Source organism: Gymnogyps californianus, chromosome Z (genome assembly GCF_018139145.2).
Source record: "Gymnogyps californianus isolate 813 chromosome Z, ASM1813914v2, whole genome shotgun sequence".
NCBI lineage: Eukaryota > Metazoa > Chordata > Aves > Accipitriformes > Cathartidae > Gymnogyps > Gymnogyps californianus.
Genome location: NC_059500.1, coordinates 56,845,152 through 56,868,298, shown reverse-complemented (window position 1 = coordinate 56,868,298; position 23,147 = coordinate 56,845,152). Strand labels below are relative to the sequence as shown.

Here is a 23,147-nt window from a genome sequence, read left to right as displayed (position 1 = left end):
CAGCACAGGGGGACAGGGAATGGGGGTTGCAGTCAGTTCATCACACGTTGTCTCTGCCGCTCCTTCCTCCTCAGGGGGAGGACTCCTCACACTCTTCCCCTGCTCCAGCGTGGCGTCCCTCCCATGGGAGACAGTCCTCCATGAACTTCTCCAACATGAGTCCTTCCCACAGGCTGCAGTTCTTCACAAACTGCTCCAGCGTGGGTCCTTTCCACGGGGTACAGTCCTTCAGGAACAGACTGCTCCAGCGTGGGTCCCCTGTGGGGTCACAAGCCCTGCTAGCAAACCTGCTCCAGCATGGGCTCCTCTCTCCATGGGTCCACAGGTCCTACCAGGAGCCTGCTTCAGCATGGGATTCCCACAGGGTCACAGCCTCCTTCGGGCATCCACCTGCTCTGGTGTGGGGTCCTCCACGGGCTGCAGGTTGATATCTGCTCCACTGTTAACCTCCACAGGCTGCAGGGGCACAGCCTGCCTCATCATGGTCTTCACCACAGGCTGCAGGGGAATCTCTGCTCCAGCACCTGGAGCACCTCCTCCCCCTCCTTCACTGACCTTGGTGTCTGCAGAGTTGTTTCTCTCACATATTCTCACTCCTCTCTTCGGCTGCAATTGCTGTTGCCCAGTAACTTTTTCCCCTTCTTCAATATGTTATCCCAGAGGTGCTACCACTGTCACTGATGGGCTTGGCCTTGGCCAGCAGCGGGTCCATCTTGGAGCCAGCTGGCATAGGCCCTATCAGGCAGAGGGGAAGCTTCTGGCAGCTTCTCACTGAAGCCACCCCTGTAGCCCCCCAGCTACCAAAACCTTACCATGCAAACCCAATACAATGTATAACTGGGTGAATTAGGAATCCAGTCACTTGGAACTTCAAAGATCAAAGATATTGTTAGGGGTTAGTCCTAGCAATGACATCTGAATAGATCTTTCTGTTGATGGTGATTTGTCACCAAATTAAGCTAGCAACTCTCCAGGCATACAGGACTGTAAAGCATGTCAGTCCATCTTCAACAGATGAGCAGTGATGAAGCCAACTATGCAGGCAGAAGTCAGCAGGGAAGGTTGCAGAGCCCAACAAAAAGGGTGATGTAAACTGGGCACAGCAACAAGATGGATTACAGCTGTGGGACTGCACTGTACAGCTCATCCTTTTCCTGCAAGAATAAACCTACATAATCTCTGAATAATCCTCTGGGAAAAAAATATCCTGACCTGGATTGTGGGGTATATTGTTTTGATTCATTACGTAATGAACTGCACGTGCTCTTTTTTTAGCACTGAAATCACAACATGGCAAATACAGCCACATGACATGCTTTTCACAGCCCACAACTTTTTCTAGCATGTCAGCATTTCTATTTCATAAAGAGAAAATACAGCTTACAGGACAGTATCACTTTCACACAAATTCTAGTATATATCACTTGCAAGTATTTCAGGAGGACCTATCATACCATCCAATGGCTTGACTCAACCTTTCTATATTATTGTCAGCTAGAGGACACTGGATGATGTGCAATCTGCAGGCAAACTTGATGTGCCAGCATTTAGCCAGGCTTCCAGCACAGTTGAAAAATGGGCAAGCTCTGGCTAAGTCCTATAAATCCCTGCACCCCGCATTTGTAGCCATTAGACAACACCTAGATTATGTTAAATGTTATAACCTAAAAGACTTAAAACACAGTTGCTTCTGAAAATGCACCACAAAAACAGCTTGCGTAGCTACTCTGCATCTGTGGTATAATGTCTATCACAAATACAGGGTAAGATCACAGGCATAACAACATTGCCATTGTCTCCAAAAAGGCTTTTGTTTAGAAGCGTTATGCTTTTCTGCCCACGTAAAATGTGAAGGCTTCAAAAAGATCCACAGCCTCCCAGAAAATATACTGGTGCATCCTTGAAGGCTCAAGTCCCCCTTGGAATTTAACTTACAGCCTGCTGACATAATTTGTCTGTCAAATATACTGTATTGCCTGATGAAACCAGAGAGCTACCAAGATGGGACATAATTGAAAAAGCAAAAGTAAAAACAATTCCAGGTTTTGAAACAAGTAATAGCACTTAATTTTCAAGGTACAAATAATTAAAGTAGGACAACGCTAAAATATGAGGAAAAATATAATGGAGTAGAGGGTCTATTCACAAATGAGAGGGCTGACACACTAAAGCAGAATGACAAACCATCTAGTCCACAGTTCCTGACAGAGGTCAGCCTAGACACCAGTGTATACGTGCACCAGGTCACATCTAAGCAAGTCTTAATTTTGTATGCTGGTGGAAGAAGATGACTCAGTGAATCCTGAGACCTGTAGGCTACTCCAGCTTCTACAAACAGTAAAAAAACCCACACACAGAAAGTCTTAAAGATCATCACCCCTGGGTAGGAATTACTGGAGCATGAAATGCTGCAGATGTACATTGGGATTGTTTATCCAAATGCTGCCGCCAACATATGCTAAAGGTAAACCCCAGCTGCATGAGCTGGCTATGCTGGTTTCACACTGTTTAGGAACCTCCCGAAACCAGAAAGAACTGCACCATCTCCTGATTCCTAACACTATGTCGTGCAAAGCAGCGAGAAGGGAAATAAATGAATTTTCACATTAACTCCTCCCTGCTGCTTTGGACACCAACTGTCCCAGGGACAAAAACTTGTAACAGACACCTCAAATCAGTAAGCCTGCCACTCTGCTGCCACAACTGTTCATCTTTTTCACTTCATCCCATTTTTACTTTAGGTATGAATCCTACAAACACTCATGTTCACATTACCTTTACAGGATCAGGAGCCTTGAGGCACTGTCTCTCACCATATGTTTACATAAGACCCATGACTGGTGGGGGCACACGAATCCCCCAACTATAACACAACAACATGTGAGTTGACTGACCTGTATAAGTGACGCCAAACAGTGTTAGCAATCAGCACAAATGCAGAAGTCCTTAAAACATAGTTGCTCATAATAAATATTGTAAAAATGGTTCCCACTCAATCAAGTCTGCTCAGTATGTATCACAGCCATGTTGCTCGTGTAAGTGGCTCTAATGAGGCATTACCGCTTTTAACTCCTGCTGTTGGAGAGATGTGAGAACCAAAACAAAGGACGATACTTAGTGAACGAGGCACCAACTTGAGAAGAGAAACAAGATGACACCATAAGTCAGCCGGGTAAAGAAATACCAAGATAAGCACAAGCGCAACCAAAGAGCTACTTGAACTTTGAGTGAACTATCCTAATTAACATAATAAAAAACCGGCCCTCGGGTAGGGAGAGCCCCCTACCAACAGAAACCCCTTCCTCAGAGAACATGCGCAGTAAAAAAGGAGGATGCTGCGACTTGAACTGGAGATGAGGCTTGCGAGAACCAATAGGAAGTAGGGCAACTAAGTGAAACTGTAAAAATACTGATAACTGTTGCTCGGAATGTATAAAATGCTTTACCGTGCGTTAACCAGGTGTGCTAGCTTTGTGGAGTTACCACCTAGCACCCATCTCTGCGCAAGCATGAAACAAACAAATATCTCCACTGTGTGTGTTAATTGGCTTTTTTGCACACGGGGTAAAAGAATCCTGATTTTTTTCAGACAACACTGCTAGTCCTGCAGAGGCAACAATACTGAAGAGACAAGGAAGAACTTAATCACCACATGCACTACCAACATCATTCTACTGGGACTGCCAGTTACACTCAACACGTGTGTAATGCCACAGATGTCAATGTCAAACACTAATGTCACAGATCTAGCATAGATTTTGGCCCACACAACCATCTTTACGTTATCTTTGTCCTGCACAGTCACAAGTTAAGAGTGCAAGAAGCCCTCCTGGATCTCAGCTGGACCCTTAAAGGTGGCAGCAGTCTTACTTATGCATAGTTAATAGGAACTCATTGCAAAACAACAGCCCACAAAATGGTACTGCTGAGAGAAGATCTGACCCTCAAGCCCTACTCAGTTACCTCTGCAATTGCCTGATGCAGTTGCTGGAAATAACAGGAAAGCATAGCAGGACTAGCCACAGTTCCTGGAGCTGTGGCTTAAACCAAGAGTTCCTCCTGTTTCACTAGATGCTTCCAACATCTTCAAATCTTACTTAATCTTACTGCATCATTTTAAACCCAGTGATAATAAGCAGGTGCAAACACTTGCCACAAGTTGTATATTGGTTGTGAAGTAGGAAACTGCTCAGGTGCACATGGCTGAAATTTTTGAGATTCCAGCATAAGCCTGCTAGATACTATTAACTCAGGTACAGCTCCATAAACAACTGTATAGGTCTTACTTTCTCTGGTTAGAGACCTGTTCAACTCAACTTCAGGTGTCTCCTAAAAACTGGGAGATTAGGGCACAACCCACATCTATATTTTTCCAGTACTCAAAAAAACCCACTACTTAACACAATGTAGAATAGGGATTTCAAGTGCAGCAGATACTTCCACCATTATCTGTCAATATCCTGCATAGCACAGCAAATCCCTGACTGTGTGAGAAAAGCGTTGCCAACATTGGTTATTGAATACCAAAAGCAAAAGCACTGTGTTGCATGATCAAACTGACCTTCAACCAGCCCAGGATCTGAATAGCAGTAAGATGTCCTAGAATTCTGCCTTCCGCCTACATAAGAAATAATAGACATACGCTATAAAAATGATGATTAGTGCTTATACCATTACAACACTAATTAACCCATGATTTGTTCAGATTCATTAGTAATACAAAAGGTTGGGCTGTAAGTCATCTGTAAAAGCGTTATTAATCCCTGCACTACACAAACATCGTTAGAATGGCTTTTTCATTGCCAGGATACCTTCACTGCAACGTAAAGGCAATACGCAAGTTGCATCTGTTAAATCTACTTCTCACAAAAAAACAGATTACAGCAAGACAGTACAGTAACAGTATTGCATAAGCTGTCTTCCTTCTATTCAGTAACATTCTTCTCTAATGATAATCCATGCATGAAGGCAGATTAACAGAGCAATGAAAGACTTTCATGATGAGATTGCAAGTAGCTTATGCTACCAACAAACCACAGCTTAAAGTTGATTATAATACACAGAAATAGTTACACTCCTGATTCTCAGAACTTCTAGATGCATCCACTTTTTATCCATCTTTAAAGTTACTGAGTTTGACTGTGAGTCAAACTCATCATGACACTCCCTCTTGCTATAGACTGTTCACCTTAGCTAATTAAGCTTGGCTCAGCTGCACGGCCAGCTCCTTTTCTGTAAAACAGACTTCCTCCCAGAGTCCAATCTCTGTTACAGGTCAGGATCTTTCAACTATCACATCCAGTGGAAAACCTTTTCAGCAACTCTCACAAACTGCTGGATGCAGCTGAAACTATAGATCTGAAAAGGAACAAAGAATAGCTTAGAAAAATCAGGAGCCACATTTCATGTATTATGAAATCCCAAGACATGTTGGAGTATTTGTTAATATTTTCAAATATCTAGCTTAAAAATTTCTCTTCTTTACGTATAACACCATCTTGCCAGTCACTTAAGGCTGTAATCCAGTCGTCATCAACACAGACTTCCCTGTAGGCTTTCCTATCTGTGCTGAATATTAACTCTCTAGTTTTGTAACTTGTTCGAATCCATTCTCACAAACAGGATGATCAACCAGCTTCCATGTTCTGGCTTCTCAATCACCCTCCCCCCACCTCCCTTGAAAAATACTAACTTCCCCCACTCACCTCCCACCACCTATAACATTCACACACACAAGGTTTTTTCCTAGCCCCTGTTCTGATCACATCTTGTTTTTCTTTTAATCCTCCACTGCCTCTTACAACAAATACAAGCTATTCTCTTCATTTCAGATGTCCTTTGTTACTCTATCTGTACCATAACATGACATCTAAGTTTTCAGCAGAGATACAGGAAACCACTTTAGGGAAGGTGAAATGTCTATATGATGTTCCACCCACAAAACACATTACTAGCACAAAACTTCACAAGAGCAAGTGGGAACTACGTGAACTGCCCCCACACCCCTGGCAAATCAACATAATAAGATAACAAGTATTGATTTGGTATTTGAGGTATTGAGCTGTGAACATTTTAAACGAACTCAAGTGATCTTCCTTGGTCACGTATGTTAAATATGCACTAATTATGTGAAATTCTCACTGGGAACATTTCCTAAGAGACACAACCTCAAACTCACAAGACTTTAAAAAAAAAATCCAACTACAATAACTCAAGATGCCTTCTAGAACTTTAAAAACAATGTTGTTTTAAAACCATAGAAGGGAACTTTTTATTTTTATATATGCACTACACTAGCTTAATAAAATACATAGTTTTACCATCTTCCAGAAGGATTTTAATTGTTTTATTAGAATACACTAATTTTAAACCAGAGCAAAGCCCTTGAAGCATGAGATCAACAATTATGAAGTTATTTCTAAAAATCTGTTGCAAAAATGATGAAAAAAATCTCACTAGTACCCACTACTGCATCGGAGTTGAGCTGTTACAAAGCTTGATGTGACAGAACCAGAGCATTCCCTTAGCTTTTTAAAAATAAAAAGCTCAAACCAACCTTTGTTTCAATAGAAATGCAGGCATCTGTTTTTGTTTCTCCATTGTCCAAGATACTTGGAATGGAGATACGAAGCCATTTTCCTTGAGCAAGGCTACAGATGTGAATCCGTAATGGCATAATGACAGTGTGGTTACATAGAAGTTCAAGCTAATGAGAAACATCAACACAACTATTTTCAGTTTCTAGCAGATAATGACAGACTAGGAAGACCATAACCAAACTCCTTACTAAGAGAAAATAACCACAGCGTTGAGTCCAGGACTGAGCATTTAAGTGTTAGACATGAAGACTACTATAAACTTCCAACAAGAGAACTACTTCCATTTAGAATCTGCTAGAATCAAGAACACATTCTGATCATATCTTGATCCTCAGTCACAGTTTGGGGATGCAGGGATATGCCAGTATTTCCTGATTGAGAGCATACCTAGCATGTAGACTTCCACAGACATGTCACATCGCTGCTTATCATTGGATTAGCATTATTTTGCATTTCAAAGATACTGTTTTAGCAAGGATCTTATTTTTTAATCACCAACTATGTCTGTTCGTGGGGAAAAGGCTAACACTGTTTAGATCATCTAAGCAAGACACTAAGCCACTTCATGAGACAGAAACCAGTATGAAATATTTCATAAGCAAGGGCTACAGTGGCTTAAAGGAAGTATTTCTGAGGATTTACATATTTGAATCGCAGAATGGGCAACACATTTATTGATTTCTCAAAAAAATCAGCACGCATTTATTGCCTCGACAGGTCACAGGAAGCGTGGTAAACAACTCTGTAGAACTTGGTTTTTACCTTTTACAGGGCAATTAGCTTCAAGTCACCATCCTCATTTCAAAACTCAAATTTGCATAGTTTACTTTTTCTACCTTATTGCCCCAATTCAATGAATGTACTTTTTTATTTTAATTAATTCAATGCTAAAAGTGTAATTTACTGATAAAGTACTTGCAAACTGAGACAAGTAAACTGACTTCGGTCATGTCATGCTCACATCAGACTGCTGTCTTTCTTACCTCAAACCACAGGAGTTGCACGGCCTGAACAAGTTCCTCCACTGTTTCACAACACCAAAGACTTACACCATGACAAACACGCTTGGCAAGTCAGACATAGCCCCACCTTTTCCCAGGCACAAGAACTTTGTTATGGCTATAGCGAAGTTTTACCCTGACTTTTATCCTGCACAAGTCAGGACGAATTTCCACTTCCAGAAGTATTTGCTTTAGCAACAACCTCAGAAGGCTGGTAGCTGAGTGTTTTTCTATGCTAGCTTGGCTTCGGTTATGGAAGTGATCTGATTCTATCATTAACACCAAAGACTCCCAAACATGAAGTTCAGCCCTCACCCCTGGAAGCTCCAGCTATGCAAAGGTCAGACTGGAATTTAAAAAGTCTTCCTTGTGCCCAAAAAACAAGTTCTCTTTTTCTCTGGAACACACAAAAGCAATAGAAAGAAGATATTCCCAAAACATCCAAATATAATTATTAGTTAATAGATCTGAAGATGCTAAATACAGACTTAATTAAGAGCCATTATCAATTCTATTAAGGCTTTTTCCCCTTCCTATACTTCATTCCCCCACGTAATTGACATTTTCAGACAAGTAAAATTAAAATACTGGGAAAGTATTATTTAACTCATTAAATAGTTACACCCTGGAAATATCTATTAAACACTCCCTGAAGATAAGAATTTAACATTAGTACCTAGTTCCCCCAAGATGCCAACAGCTTGCCACTGTTCTTCAAGGCCAAGCAAAGTTCTCTCTCAACTTGCACATATATGTTATATTAAAACATCAATAATTATTTCTAGAATACAGATCTATTTCTTAAATTCAGCAGGTTACGAAGTGACTTAGAGTATATGTAGCTCTGACCTGCAAACACTGGGAATTGACCAAAAGTCCAAAATGCTCCATTATGCACAGAAAATTTTTTTTAGAAGCCAGTCTTCTAAGACAGCAAAAGGAAGATGCTCTGCAGAAAAGCAAGACCTTTTATGATTGTTTAATATTTATGGCCAATCTTTCTTCCTGCTTTTCTGACAAGAAGCCACACCAGAAAGTTTCTTTTATATTTTTATTGTATGCCAAAGTTCATTAAAGATCGGGTTTTGCTTGTATACAAGTTACTCAAAAAATTGTGTCTAGGCAGAGATTCGGTAGCAATCTGACTTACTTCAAAGCATAGGTTTGTTCAATCAGGCCACAAAAATAATATTGTGTACAAGCAGTAACTAAAGAGCTGCAGGTTCAAGAGTTTCCAAATATCACAGATCTTGAGATCTCATCAGGAAATAAAAATAAAATCAAAGCAGTCACAATATAAAATAGCAGCTCCATGTAGCTTTTTCAAGTTTTTAACTTTATTCAGAAAGTGACACTTAGTTCAGTTTGCTTCATTCTTTGAAGCTTCATCGAAGTTTTCAACAAGATCTAGAAAAAGAAGAACGTTGACATTAAAGTTTGACCCACTTTCACTTTGCCGAATGTTTTGCGTTTGGTTTTTTCACAAAGTTCTACTTCATATCAAGTGCTTACAACATAAAAAACTTTCAGCTTATAAAATGCAGACCAAGTAACTTTTAAGAGCTTCATAGTTCGTTCTTCTTGCTCAACCAAGTAAGTTTTGGATGGTTCATTATAAAGCACAACTTCACTATACCCACAACTGGGCAAAGTGATACTGAAAAAGTAGTTTCTTCCCACCCTTCTTACTGAACATTAAATAATTATCTTAGCCATAGCTATTACTTCTACACATGACAAAAATGCTAGCTCAAACCAGTAAGTCTCTCATGGTGTCTGAAAACAATGAAAAGATCTGCCCACATAAATTCTGTGACAGCAAGTGACTAGTCAATACTCTTACCATCCTTGGCTCAATCCTATGCTACACACGTTATCTCTCAACAAAATTAACTTCCTTTTCCTCCATTGCATGCTTATTCTTACCTGGAACTTCATCATCATCATCTTCACCAGTAGCAAGTGGTGCTTTTCCATCCACAGCTGCAAGAGCAAGTAGTTCAAAAGCATCAGTCAAGCTCACCATAGGCATCTTGATTAGTTGTTCTGCTTTGTGTTTTTTGAAAACATTAACAAAGATTCTGATCTAAACTGCAATGCTTTATCCAGTTCCCCTGCTGAATAAAAATCTTAACTCACCTAGGAAGTTCACATTCCCTTTGTTACTGATAATGCTCAAACAGCCCAGCAGTGAAATGAGAATATGCACGCTAAACCAGCTTACTAGTCACCATCTTGTATCTAGGTATACTGAGTGCCTTGCATGGTAATCATTTTCAGCTACAAGTACAGATACTGATTTTACCAATTTCTCTTAAAAGCAGCTTGGTTTATTGACTACTCATGTTTGTCAAGGTTTATGTGTTTTACATCAAGTTTTAAGGAAAAGAAAGGATCTTACAATCCTAGGCCTTCAAGGAAAACCGAGGTATAATTGTGAAGCTGCAGGCAGACACACATGACTAGAGGTACTTAAAGATACTATTGTTCTCTGGCAAAGTCAGAGGAATATGGAACTGGATGCACAATTTTACACTTAGATGGTTGAGTTAACCACGTGTTCTGGTCCACATCTCTGCTGACTCAGTAATTTCTTAACCATTCCCATTGTATTTGCCAGAGCTAGTGAGACTCAACCATGTCCACTGTAGCAGACCAATGAGCATCTGTTGAACTGCAGCAGTATAATGCCAAGAATAGGTATCTCGGGTCCCTAGGTGCCTGTGCCACTACTTTTACTGTTATTCTTAGCTGTGCTACCAAGGGTAAGCCGTCTCATACTCTCTATCACCTCAGTTTTATCCTAATTAAACCTTCTCAGTTTTCAAGACAAGCACGAGGAAAGAGATAGGTTCATACTAGACCTGTACCCTGATTTCTAGAGAACCAAAACAGATGAATGCATAAACTTTGGTGTGAAACAGCTTGGGACATGGTCACCGCTAACACTCCCTTTGTTTTTTAACAGCAGAAAGCTTTTACAGCTGAAGTTTATCTTAGGGTCAAATACGACATTTTAAAAGCAAACCATGTTATTTCCTCCTAAATTGTCTGCATTCTCTCTCATCCCAAAGACCAGACTAAGTTTACTTTAGCACCTGCAAATGCAATCATCACAGACACTTCAGTCTTCGATGTCAGGCTTCCAAGTCTAGCACACAATGCTGAATGGAAAGTTTTATGCAACTACTCTGGCATCCACCCAAAGCGGAAAGGAATAGCCATTTACTAGGTCATACAAAGCAAGCACTTTAAACAAGCTTCTCTAATATTAAAACTGCACAATTTAGCTTATCCAGAATATACTCACCTTGTTATGAGAAGAGAGATCTTTGGGGATCATTTTAAACCCTTCAAGTTTTTTTTTTAATTTCAAGCCCTACTACTACCACAAGGAAGCCACGCAGGTGACATTAGGAAGGAAGGACCTGAGCTCCACCTCCTGAAGACTACTTCTAGCACAATTTTTTCAGTGGGAAGTTGACGGGGGGAAGCATCATCAACTTTAGGAATGGAAATAGAAGCTGTCTTGTTGGCAGTAAAGCACAGGAAGAAAAAAAAATACAACAATCCAGTTCAGAACTACCAGAAACTGGACACAATGATACCCTTCTCCCATTTTCTCTGTGTTTAGAATGTTCCATACCTTGGAAGGAATGGGCGTAAGATATTTCAGAAAACTACGAGACTGTACATGCAGGACACAAGGAATGTTCCCAGTGTCAACAAGCCTGTCTTTCACTCCTAATTCTCACCCTGTAGCGGCAGCACCTTTTCGACACACCACATACCTAAAACTGCGTGGGAAAAGTAGAGGAGGGACTTAAGAAGAACAAGTGTTCATGTTCTTTCACTAATTTAAGGATGGAATAGGAAGTTGGTGTATCTAGCTTAATGGTCATGCCAGTCCTGTCCTCTACACTGTTCTACACACACAGAAATTATAACATACTTCCTTACAAATACTGTGTAATTCCCTCCTAGCTATCAAAAAGCCCAGGCAAGAAATATCTTCACCATATCCGTGAAGCAGCAAAGCAGTTGCAAGATGTCTGGCCTCAAGTCCCTGTCCCCATTACTTATGCTGCCATTCAAAGTGTTAAAACAGACATACTCAAGGTTGATCTTTTTTAAAACATAACTCTTCCAGAGTAACTCATCTATCTAGCTTTAATGAACGAGGTATGTCAAAACACGGTAGTCACATCAAGAAGTAAACTACCACAAAATCAAGTCTGGCTACAGCTTTCCAGCCCTAGACCAGCTGCAAGATATGCTAACAGGTGCTTCTGCTTTATTTGGTTATACTCATCATTGGATTTGAGCTATAAATAAGATCTAAGAGTTCCATTTCTTTATAAGCATTTTATAACATGCTTGCAGACAGCAAGAGTGCACTGAATTTCACTGCTGCTACACAAATAAGCCTCATGTCAGCTGCCAGCGAGAAACGCGTACAAGTTTCAACTTACGTTGCTTGGGTAGGGCTTCTGCCAATCTCCTCAGGCTGGTCAGACTGTCAGCTCCGAGCTGGTTTAAGATGCTAGGAAGCATTTCCGTCAGCTGCTTTGTCTCAGCATGGCCGGTGATAGTGAAAGTGTTAGCAGCCAGAGATGCCTGAACTTTAGGGTTATTGAAGTGAATGACTGTTCCCTGGTTGGTAAACATGTTTACCTGCAAGACAAAAATCCAGTATTTGAAGCAGTTTAGCAACATTTTTCAATTTAACATGAAATGTAAGTTCTTAAAGCTCAATAAAGACCTACTGATAATTTACAGACAAGTTTAGGATGTTACTTACCAGTAAACTGATTTTGATACATTTTCTATTTCTATACAGAAAAGTATTTTTTCTTTTGAAGCAATTACCTCTTCAATTCCAGAAATATTGTTGACTCCCAGTTTCTTCAACGAAAACTGAAGTTTCTTGTCATCTGCTGTAGCTGTTCTGTGGACAACCTTCTTCTTTCTGCGGGCAGTACCCTTTGCAAAAAAAAAGTTAAAAATCAATACTTAAGTAGTTCTTCACAAACTCTAATCCTCAGGGCCGTGTAACTACTCTGCAGTCATCTACAAATCAATTTAACACACAAAGTTCTACTTCTGTGTTACAGTGCACAGAACCCCACCCCTCCAACTGCACTGCAGCAGTCTTTCCCTTGCTATAAGGCAAGCTTTGCATGTCTGTGAGAAGGGTGAGGTTTTAGGAAACAATGCACCAGAGAATGTTTATTCCACACTCATAGGGATTCTGCAGCTTCTTAGGAAAAATTGCAAGTTTACCCTTGTCTGTTATCATAGGCATAAAACTGAAGAATGAGCAGATTTAGGTAATTTCTGAAGCTTATGAATTTTTCCTTAGATCATATTTCTTGTATTGTAGCCAAATTTTGATAATAGTCAGAGGCCATAAAGTTATCAACACATCATTAACAAATGAATGAGAAAACTCAAAATAGTCAATTTTTATTCCAAATAGATGTCTCCCATCTGATGAACTTACATATTTGAAGAACACTTATTTTCCCAAAATATTTTATAAATATGTTTTAAAAAAATACTTCTACATAGTATTCCAGACCACCCATTTAGAAAGCAGAACAAGCAAAGATTAAGTTCCCCTACAGACACAGAGCTCTAGATTTCTCCAAGGAAATAACTGTCCCATATTAGAAGATATCTATACCTACAAAAAAGCAGAAAGTGTCACTCTATACTTCATGCCACAATCATAAGGCTTCAGTAAAATCTGACATAAAATGTCTAGGAGTAGGTGAAACTAAGCTCCTTTTTGACACACTGTAACTACTAATCTAAGTCCTCCTACTCCAGTTGCCCATCTGCAACATGCTAACAATAAGAGAATGTGTTGCTGCCTGGCTGTATAAATAGCTGCAGTAGCTTTTGAGTTAACTGGTAGAAGTTAGAAAACTGGCTGGACACTAACACCTCTAACATAATCCAGTTACAAACAGTGAGGAATGTTAATGACAAATTCACATGAAATTAACACTTGGAAGACTACAGCTCAAAAGTTTAGTCATCTGTCTAGAAAGCTTGATATTCATTCCCTGCTACTGTCAGGTTAGCGCACGTAGCAATTTGAAAACTACTAAAACAATAGAAATGGCTTTATTTTAGTACCTTGACTACCCAGGAATTGAGCCAGATGAGGCATACGTTAAGTCTCTCTGGACAAAAGACCTCTCAATAAATTTCAAAAAATGATGTCTTGAACCAAAGGCTATGTAGGAATATGTACCTCCTTTTTATCTGTATTGAACAGATAGCAAACTTCAGACAATCTGAGTTTAATTTAAATGAGCAGCTGCTGCTTTCATCTCCACAGATTTAAGCTTCCGAAGATTACAGGTTTTTACTAAGCAAATTCTATCCTGATCATGCTGAGACATGCTGTTCACACCCCTCTACCTCTATAATAAAGAGGAGTGGGTACAGCAGGCCACCAATGGAATACTACAGACTGGCCTGCCGCTCCTCTATAAAGGTTTGGAAGAAGAGCCATGATATTTAGCTGTAGCTATATTCTACGCAAAAATCTCAAATTTCACATAACAAAGTACTACAATAGCCCTCCACCTAAACATCATATTTAGCTTATTTGTAAGACTGCAGCCTTGCAACTTCATGAAAATCTTCCAGCAGAAGCAATGTGCAACCTTTCCTCACAAGAAGTGACTCTTCCCCCTTTGCCTCCTCCACACCCATCTCAACTTCTATGGTGACAATGCCATGAAGAATCCCAGTAATAACTTCCAATTATAAAACAAATAAAAAAGCCAAATTCAGGCATTCAAAGTATTTCACAGGTCAATTTTAAAACTGAAAGACAGCACCACCACCATGCTTAATGTCTCTGAAAGACTTATATTGACCAGAGAGCTGTAAGGGCTGTAAGCTGAATGCATGCTCTTACATGACAAACATTAAAACCCTCTATAGTCAATAAACACACACTGGTAACATGCACACAATCATCAATACAATACAGCAGTTCTCTGCTTAACCAGTAACCCATACAAAGAATATGCAAAATCACAAAGCCAGTTAATGGCTACATTAACCCTGATTTAAGGCTGCCTAAATCTCCAGCTAAAGACAAAAAAAAAAATTCAACGTAGGAATGAAAGCTCCTGGAAATTCTGCCAGGAAGAGATCTGTTGAATAGTTTGTATTCTAAAATATTGTGTGTACACTTCCTCAGGTATAAAAAAATTACTAACAAATTCTTGCCTTAAAACTGACACTGTAATTAAAATGTTTACTACCATAAGACTTTATTAAACATACTTCTTTATTTTCAGATTATAAGTAAGCACACAGCTGCATATATTCAGATGTCATAACAAAATAAAAAGGTCTTCTGAGCATGTTAATCTACAATTACAAGAATATGACAAGTACAGAATTTCCAACTTTGTCCTAAAAGGCAAAAAACCAGCCATGGGCATCTTAAAGATTTCTGATAAGAGTCCGGAACATAACCCTCTATAATCTGTTATGAAAACTACACCCGAGTTGACTTGCTGTAAGGTCTACTTGCTTCAGATCCTACATGCCTTCTAAAATAGCCCATACAAGAATACAGGCTGCAAGTCTGCCGTAGTATCTTACAAACAACCCAAAGCAAAAAGGCTGAAGGTTCAGCTACTACATACTGCTTCTACGGAACTGACTCTAGAGATCCCTGCAGCACCGCAGGTTCCTCTGAGGACAGTCAAGCCAAGCTAGGAGTACTTCGGCCTGCTCCCCAGCCCAGTTTCCAGGACCCCCCGTGCTAGGCCTGGTGCGTGTGTAGGGACGCGCAGTCCCGAGGGCAGGGTGGGGAGGCGGCTCCTACCTTGCCACCGATGCGCACTTGGGCCTGCAGCTTGGCGAGCTTTTCTTGGTTCATGATTGTTTCTTTCATCTGCGGAGACAACAAGAGCGCCCATGGAAGGCGGGTCAGGAAGCGCCCGGCGGCGGGCCCGGCAGCGGGGCAGATGGGCGCAAGGGGCTCCGCAGCCGCCGCTCACTACACGCCTCCGCACACCCTCCCCAGCAGGAGGGCGCCGCAGCTCGGCCGCAGGGGCGGGAAGGGGTCCGCTCGCGCCAGCGCAGCGCCGCCGAGACAAGACGAGGCTCCCCTCAGGCCCAGCCCGTAACCGCCTTCCCCCAACCACCACCGCCGCCGCCGCCGCCGCCACTGCCGCCTATCGATCGGCAGCCCTCGGCCGCGCAATAACCTCCTCCCAGCCGCCCCCCGCCGTCTCCTTTGTACCTTCCCGGGGCGGAAGCGGCGGCACCGGAGCGGGGGGGAAAGGTGAGGGCCGCGGGCGGGGCGCGGGACAGGGCGCAGCACGCGGAGAGGAGCGAGATGGCGGCCGGAAGGAAGGCACAGCGCCCCGCACAGCGCATGCGCCGCTGCCTGGGCCGGTAGGGGGCGCCCCTCCGCGGTCGGTGGGAGGGGTGGAGCCTCCTCGGAGAGGGGCGGGGTCGCCGCGGGGGAGATGGGGACGAGGCCGCCAGGCCGGTTTATTAGTGCGGTGGAGCTGGGCTGTAGTGCCTGCGGGCTCCCGGCGGCATCGGTCTGCTTCGCCGTGCCGTGCCGTGCCGTGCCGTGCCGTGCCGTGCCGTGCCGTGCCGTGCCGTGCCGTGCCGTGCCGTCCCGTCCCGTCCCGTCCCGTCCCGTCCCGTCCGTCCCGTCCCGTCCCGTCCCGTCCCGTCCCGTCCCGTCCCGTCCCGTCCCGTCCCGTCCCTCTTCCCCCGCCGCTGGCAGCCTCGCCGGCGGCGCTCTCTGCCACGGACGGGTCCGTCCCCGAGCTGGCATTATCTATTTAATTTTTTTTTCTTCCTGCAAAACACGTAAGCGTTGTGGTTTCTTTCTTGCCCGTGTAACGCAAACCTCCTCCCCATGTCCGTGATTTTTCTCCCCCCGGCTCAGCCCCGCCGTGACTCCTCCTTTCCCCCGGCGATCCGCCTCGGGCCGTACTGCACCGCGGGGGCTCCGCGTCGTGGCTTTTCGGGTGAAACTCCTCCACCCGGCCGCCCATGTCAAATCCAAACGACTGAGGCTTTTTTCTTTTTCGCAAGGCTGTCGCCACCGCCCATGTGGCAGTTCTCGTCTCCTTTTGCTTTCCTTCCATCTCAGGTGTTTGTCGCTTTGGCTTTGCATCCTCTTTTATGTTATCAGGCACCCGTGCGCAACTGCCTTCTGCTGGCCGTTGAACACGCTCTGCTTGCGCTCACTGGTTCTCTCAGAGCTTCTCTCCCGTAGCGGTATTTTCCATCACTGAGGTCTTAACGTGCCCTTTTCCTGTACTGTCTGTCTCTGTTATCTGAATCCTGTTCTGAGAACCAAATGCACACCTCTTAGGCTCTAACTCAAGCAGTTGTTGCTGCGTTTGAGTATTTGTAAACCCTGTTCCTCAGCCTGTGTTCCTCAGGGCAGAGATCATTCGCAGTCTACAATTTCGGTCCTCCACAGGTTTACTAATGTGTTTCAGTTTGCTCTCTGTGAGGAGTCTGGTGGGACTAACCTCACGGTTATCAGGAACTCACATGTCTGGCTCCAGCAACGGTTCTCACCGTGCAGAAAGCTAAGCAGTCTTTGCAGGGTCTGAACCTGTGTTGCATAGCAGGGTGCAGGAGCAGATTTATGGGGGAAGAAGCCTGGTGTTCCCATCAGTGCTACCCATGCTCACTGAGTGACACGAGAGAGGAGAAGCCATGTTGCTCCATGGTCCTGCCCCCATCATCGCTGCAACTGAACCCAATGGGTCTCCTGGCATCAGTAGAAATACTACTGACCTTGCCATCTCATCCTGTATTTTAATGCCTCTTAAACCGGTTCTTCTCTGGAATATCCTGTGTAAACTATTCCCTTTGTTCTTGTTTCTGTAAGACTATGTTAATGATCAATTTATTCTTCTTTATTGATTAATGTTAAGGCTGCCATGTTAGTAATTCCCACAGCCAAGGTTTTGTCCAGGCAGTGCTTTTTGTGTGTTTGTAAATTTTATTTGCTTTTATGATATCTTTTCACTACACCGGAGCTGAGTGTTAATTTGTACAGAAGATTTTGATTGTTTTTAAAACTGAGAGTTTTGTAATTCGTGAAAATTAATGGTAAATCCAAAATTGCTCCATCTGGTGGTGACAGAAGGTCTCAGGGAGGTGATGACTCAAAAGGTGCTGCGGAAGAGCAACCTGTGCCTCCCAGCAGACTAACATTAGAGGATGATTAAATTAGAGGATGATCAAACAGCTATAAAGGATTGCGGTGGGACCTGCAGAAATTTGGTCCAGCATATCTGTAAAATTGGAACAGTGAATCACTTTGCTCAAAAAAGAATGGGGGGAAAAAAAAAGTCTGTGTTACTGTATCTGAACTATCAAACTCAGTATCTAATTCAGAAGGAAAGGAACAAAGCATATTCAGGGGAAGGAGGGATCTGGGGAGGGATTTGTTGAAGATAAAGTTTGTTCTGAACTAAAAAGAAAGCTTATAAATTTATCGCAAGATCAAATTGGCAATGTACCTGCAGCAAAAGGGAATAAAGCCAAGATGAAAAAAAAAACCAAACCTGAATCAATGCCAGCTATTGAAAGTAAAACCAATAAATACTTCAGCTTCAGATTTATCACAGTCTGCCATTAACATACAAGAAAGATTTCAGAATTACTAGGCCAACTGATGATTACAAACATGCAAAATGTTTTAATAGGCTGAAATAGTGAAGTGAAAATGAGTCACAGAAAGATTTTTCCAAGATAGAAGCTGTAGAAAGTGCTGTCCCAGCTGTCAGCCTAGGATTAACTGGGCTGGAGGTATGATGTCATATTCCCTCATGTGAGATTTCGAAGACAAATTATGCTGAAAACCACATCACTGAGTTGTATCAGGAATCAACTGAAGCAGTTCCAGAACTGCAGTTCAAGGAACTCTGTAAGATTTGGTTACATTTCCTGGATCAAACAGCAGACCTTCAAAAAACAAATTTTGCATCAGAGAAAAAGTATTTTAGAATGCTAAAATAGTATTGGCTTGTTTTCTCCAGTCCTTTTTGTGTAATTACATAATGGGAAACATAAACCTAAACCTGGATTTAGTTGTAGCTGAAGAACTTCTGTTGAGAAATGAAAGAGATCCAAAGCCTGTAGCACTGAAACGGAGCCTGAGCTCAGTAAGCATCTTCTCAGTTCTGAAAAAGGGTGAAAATTAGGATCTCAAAACCATCAAAGAGTATACATTGCTAAAGCAAAGTTCATTAGCTGCACAGAGGCAGCATAGGAGTGGAAAAAGACCATTAAACTGGTTACTCAGGAAAATTGTCTACTAAATTATGTGGAAGTTTAAAGGCAGAAGAATGACAACATTTGCTGTCAAAGTGCCAGTGGAAAACCTCTCCTGAAAGACATGGCTAGTGCTGCGTAACTAGTAACAGGGTACATTGAGAAGAGGTGTTAGGTTACTATCATATTCGGGAAACAAATCACAGGTCATAAACTTAAGTGATCAGGCTAAAGTGAAGTAATATTTGTCCTGATTGCCAGTCACCACAAAGAACACAATTTATTTTCAGGCAGTGAAGGAAATCTGCCTGATAATTCAAAATCTCGTTAGGAAACATTTGTTCGAAAGAATGCCGTATTCAGCACTCAAGAAAGCAGAAGTGTATGGCACATCAGCAGGGCACCACAGGGAATAATAATGTTATCACTCCTAATGTAGATGCTCCAGGACATAAGGGGAAAAGTGCCAAGTTATTTGGAAAAATATGCATATATGTTAGCAATTTAATGGAGGAAAGTAGCAGCATTATGAGGTACAGGAGCAAAAGTGGTGTGAGACAGACGAATGGAAAAGAAACCATCTCTGAAAGTCTAGACATAACTCACTGAAAAATTCTTAACTTTTAAAGAGATACTAAATATGTAAGCCCATGGGATGTAATGTAACATGGGAGCCCAGGAAGATTGAACTTAAGTGCAGTGCTGTTTTCATCTCATAGCTTACACTGTTGTACCATGTGCCAGTGAGTTGTATGGAGTAATCCGTAATAGACTTCAGTGTCAAGGAAGAGAGCGAGCTCCTCAGCAGTGTCCTTTTCTCACCATGCCTGTAAGTCTTAAACTCAGCAACCCAAAATACCTGGGCTTCGAGCCACATCACAAGCCTTTCATGAGCTGTGGGATGCCTCTCTGTTTATAACACCCCGCAGAGGCCGACTAGAGAGTAGTCGAAGTGCTACATGAAGAATCCCCTGCCTTCAGTGAATGTGGCTCAAACAGGCTTTGCCAAATACTTGGGAGTTCGTGTTAATCAGACTGGTAAAGGGTCGCCTAGGAAGGCTTTCATGTTAGTCTTAGTTAACAATTAAGATCTTGCTAGAGAATAGGTAAAAGCCAGAAGTCACCATATTCCTCACTGGGTGTGTGTGAAAAAGATGGTACCTTAAATTTACACACCGATGCCAGAGACTCAAATAAACAGATTATTCCTGTAGACATCCCATACACAGAATTCAAGAGAACATTTAAGCCATGATCACAGAAATGTTTTGACCCCTTCTAAGACAATTAATTACAAGTCAGAAACGTTGTTAAGACACGACCCAAAATCAGCATAGTCCCACCCAAGGATGGCACATTTAGCCCAGGATGAATCAGGAGTAAATCTGCCCCTCTTTAGATGTGTAGCTGTCGATGTGCCATCTTTGACCAATGTCTTGGCAGCTGTGAAGGTGCAATTCATTCTGGATTTTGCCTTTGGCTTTCTAGGCCTCCTGGTCCAGCTTGGTGCTTGGCGGGAGGTAAGTGGTGAGCGCAGGCGGCCAGAGGTGGGGAGGCTGGACAGGGTGAGGGCCTTCCTCCTTCTGCAGCAGCTAGCTGTTATTTCTGCTCAAGCCCTGGCAGGAATCCACCACCCACTTAGTTTTAGATGGAAAAATCAATCATCTTCTCTATCTTTGATCACAGTGTAGCTTATCCCCAAGGATTTCTAAGTGAACAAAGAGCATACCTGCCAGTATTCACTGCATTTATGAATGGGTTCACACTCCTTCGGGGCCTACTTGCATCGCTACAGAATTAAATGGAAAATATCTCAAATATCTGAGACATTAATTACGGGATCCCCCTCCTAATTTGCCAGAGTTTGTCTACAATGAAGAATTCGGGGCTTACGTGGAGAATGTTAGAAAGGTTTTCAATAGTCAGTGGAGTCATGAAATCAAATGTAACCTAAACAAACATGATTTATTCACGTGATGAGTACCCTGCTGTATCAGGTCTGATGGCCAGTGCTCCATTTTGAAAATCAGGTATTCCTCCACTAGCATTGGGAATACACACTGGCTTAAAAAAGTAGAAACAATAAGTTGAAATGAAAACTGGAAAAGCAAATTTGGGCATCTCATGCTGTTCTGGAGGATTATTACAATAATAATGAGCCTGAGCTGAACGAGAAAAGGTGGCAGGGATGGCAAGAATTGTCAGGGGTACGGAATTACTTCTGTGCTAATCCAGTGATTCTGAAGCTGAACTCCTCAGCCTGAAAAAGGGCTGACCAATGAAAAAAATTGTGATAAAATCTACAAAGTCACGAACAGCAGGGAGAGGGTCGTTAACAGCAGTTGTTGCTTGCCTCTTCTAGTACAAAAATGAGTGTACATCGGATTAAATGAGCAGGTGACTGGCTTAAAGCAAACAAAAAGAGACACTTCACACCACGCGTGGTTAGAGATGGGGAACATTTCACTGCAGAACATGTTCAGTGGTGTAAATGTACATGATTTCAAAAAGGAATATAACAAAAAAGAAAGAAAAATAAAACCCAAGAAAAGACAAGTGATGTACAATGCAATTGCTCACCACCCACTGACCGATGCCCGAGCAGCGATCCGCCCCTCCCAGCCAACTTCCCCCCATTTATATACTAAGCATGATGTTCTATGGTATGGAATATCCCTTTGGCTTATTGGGGTCAGCTGTCCTGGCTATGCTCCCTCCCAGCTTCTTGCACACCTGCTTGCTGGCAGAGCATGGGAAACTGAAAAGTCCTTGGCTTAAGATAAGCGCTACTTAGCAACAACTAAAACATCAGCGTGTTATCAACATTATTCTTACACTAAATCCAAAACACAGCACTGCACCAGCTATTAAGAAGAGAATTAACTCTATCCCAGCTGAAACCAGGACAACCTGTCACAGCAAATGTATCTGCCCTGCAAGAATTATAGAACACAGGGGGGAAAGAAAAAAGAAGAAAAAAACCAACCATGAACTTGGTCAAGAAGAAAAAAACAAAGTTTTACAATGTGGGGGGAGGGGAGGTAGGGTCATCTCGAAGGGTGACAAACTCTTTTTCAGCAGTAGGCATGGCAAGGAAGCCCCAGATTTTTCTTCAGCTTTTCAGGTGACTGCTGCCACCCCTCGCCAATGCATTACTTTTTGGCCTGGTCACTGTTTGTAATCCCAGCCTCTGCAGAAGGCTTAAGGGAAGTGTTACCTTCCCCCAAAACCACACGGCAAGGGAAGAGGGGGATAAACCCACAAAAAAGTGGAGCGAAAATGGTGGTCACTGTGATACTGGGCAATGGAGACCACAGCTACTGCTGCAATGGTCCCTGTCACAGACACCACCATCCTGTTGCAAGGTCATTGCTGGAGGATTTAGTCTTTCCATGACACAAGCAGCTCAGAATCCAGTCCAATCTTTGGCCCAAGGAACTACATTGGCAGAAATTGTAAATTATTCAAGAAATGGTTTTATTTCAGTAACAGGAAATCTGGTTCTGCAGGCAAGACTTGGATCTGGGTGTGGACATGTACGAGTCTATGCCAGAAGAAGTGCAGTCTTTGGTGTTGGAGTCTTGCAAGATGCAGCAGGCCCAGGGAAGGCTCTCCAGCTCCAGCATGTGTAGCTGGTGACTAGGCTCTACCTCCCTTTCCACAGGCTGCACCTAGCCAAACACTCAACAAATCACCCAGGGGTGCACACCGCCACCAGGCACCTGACCCGTGTGGTGATGAACGCAGCTCTGGCATCCTTCTTCATGGTCAGGGTCAGTTCTGGAAAACACAGAGCACCTCAGCCAGTGTGCCAGTGTGGCTGCTTGAAAGTGCCCTAAACAGTGCCCAGAGTGCTCTTTGAGTTTGAATAAAGGGCCAGGGAAGATCTGTAGGCTCATCTGTCCCCTGTTGCAATGCGGGCTCCTGGGTGCCCTGCTTGGGCACAGGCTCCCCAGCTGTAGAAGGGTGTGTGGCATGGGGTGCTGTGGGGGTCCCAAGGGACACTGTCCCCAGAACAAGGGAGATGTCAAGGGGAAGTGGTGGTAGGTCCACCCAGTCTGGCTCGTGCCTGGTGTTCCTGGACACACCACCTAAGCCAGGATGCCCCACCTGGTCCGGCCACCTCCAGCAGTGGAGAGCTGCCAAAATACCCAACCCTTTCTCAGGTTTGGATCTGAGGATCGAGTCTCGGGGGGAAGCTCCTGTCCTCACTGCCCTGCAGGAGCTGTGGACACCAGGGGCCCAGCCCTGC

General features: G+C 42.9%; 1 protein-coding gene across 1 annotated transcript; it reads right to left on the bottom strand.

Moving 5' to 3' along the window:
* Nucleotides 1-8,646: 8,646 nt before the first annotated feature.
* BTF3 (basic transcription factor 3) lies at nucleotides 8,647-15,973 on the bottom strand. The gene is made up of 6 exons (XM_050912773.1): nucleotides 15,882-15,973; nucleotides 15,462-15,530; nucleotides 12,470-12,583; nucleotides 12,073-12,274; nucleotides 9,527-9,583; nucleotides 8,647-9,007 (listed from the first exon to the last, which is right to left on the bottom strand). Exons 2-6 carry the CDS (start codon nucleotides 15,528-15,530, stop codon nucleotides 8,961-8,963), a joined length of 489 nt encoding a protein of 162 aa, XP_050768730.1. The 5' UTR covers nucleotides 15,882-15,973; the 3' UTR covers nucleotides 8,647-8,960.
* Nucleotides 15,974-23,147: the final 7,174 nt, after the last annotated feature.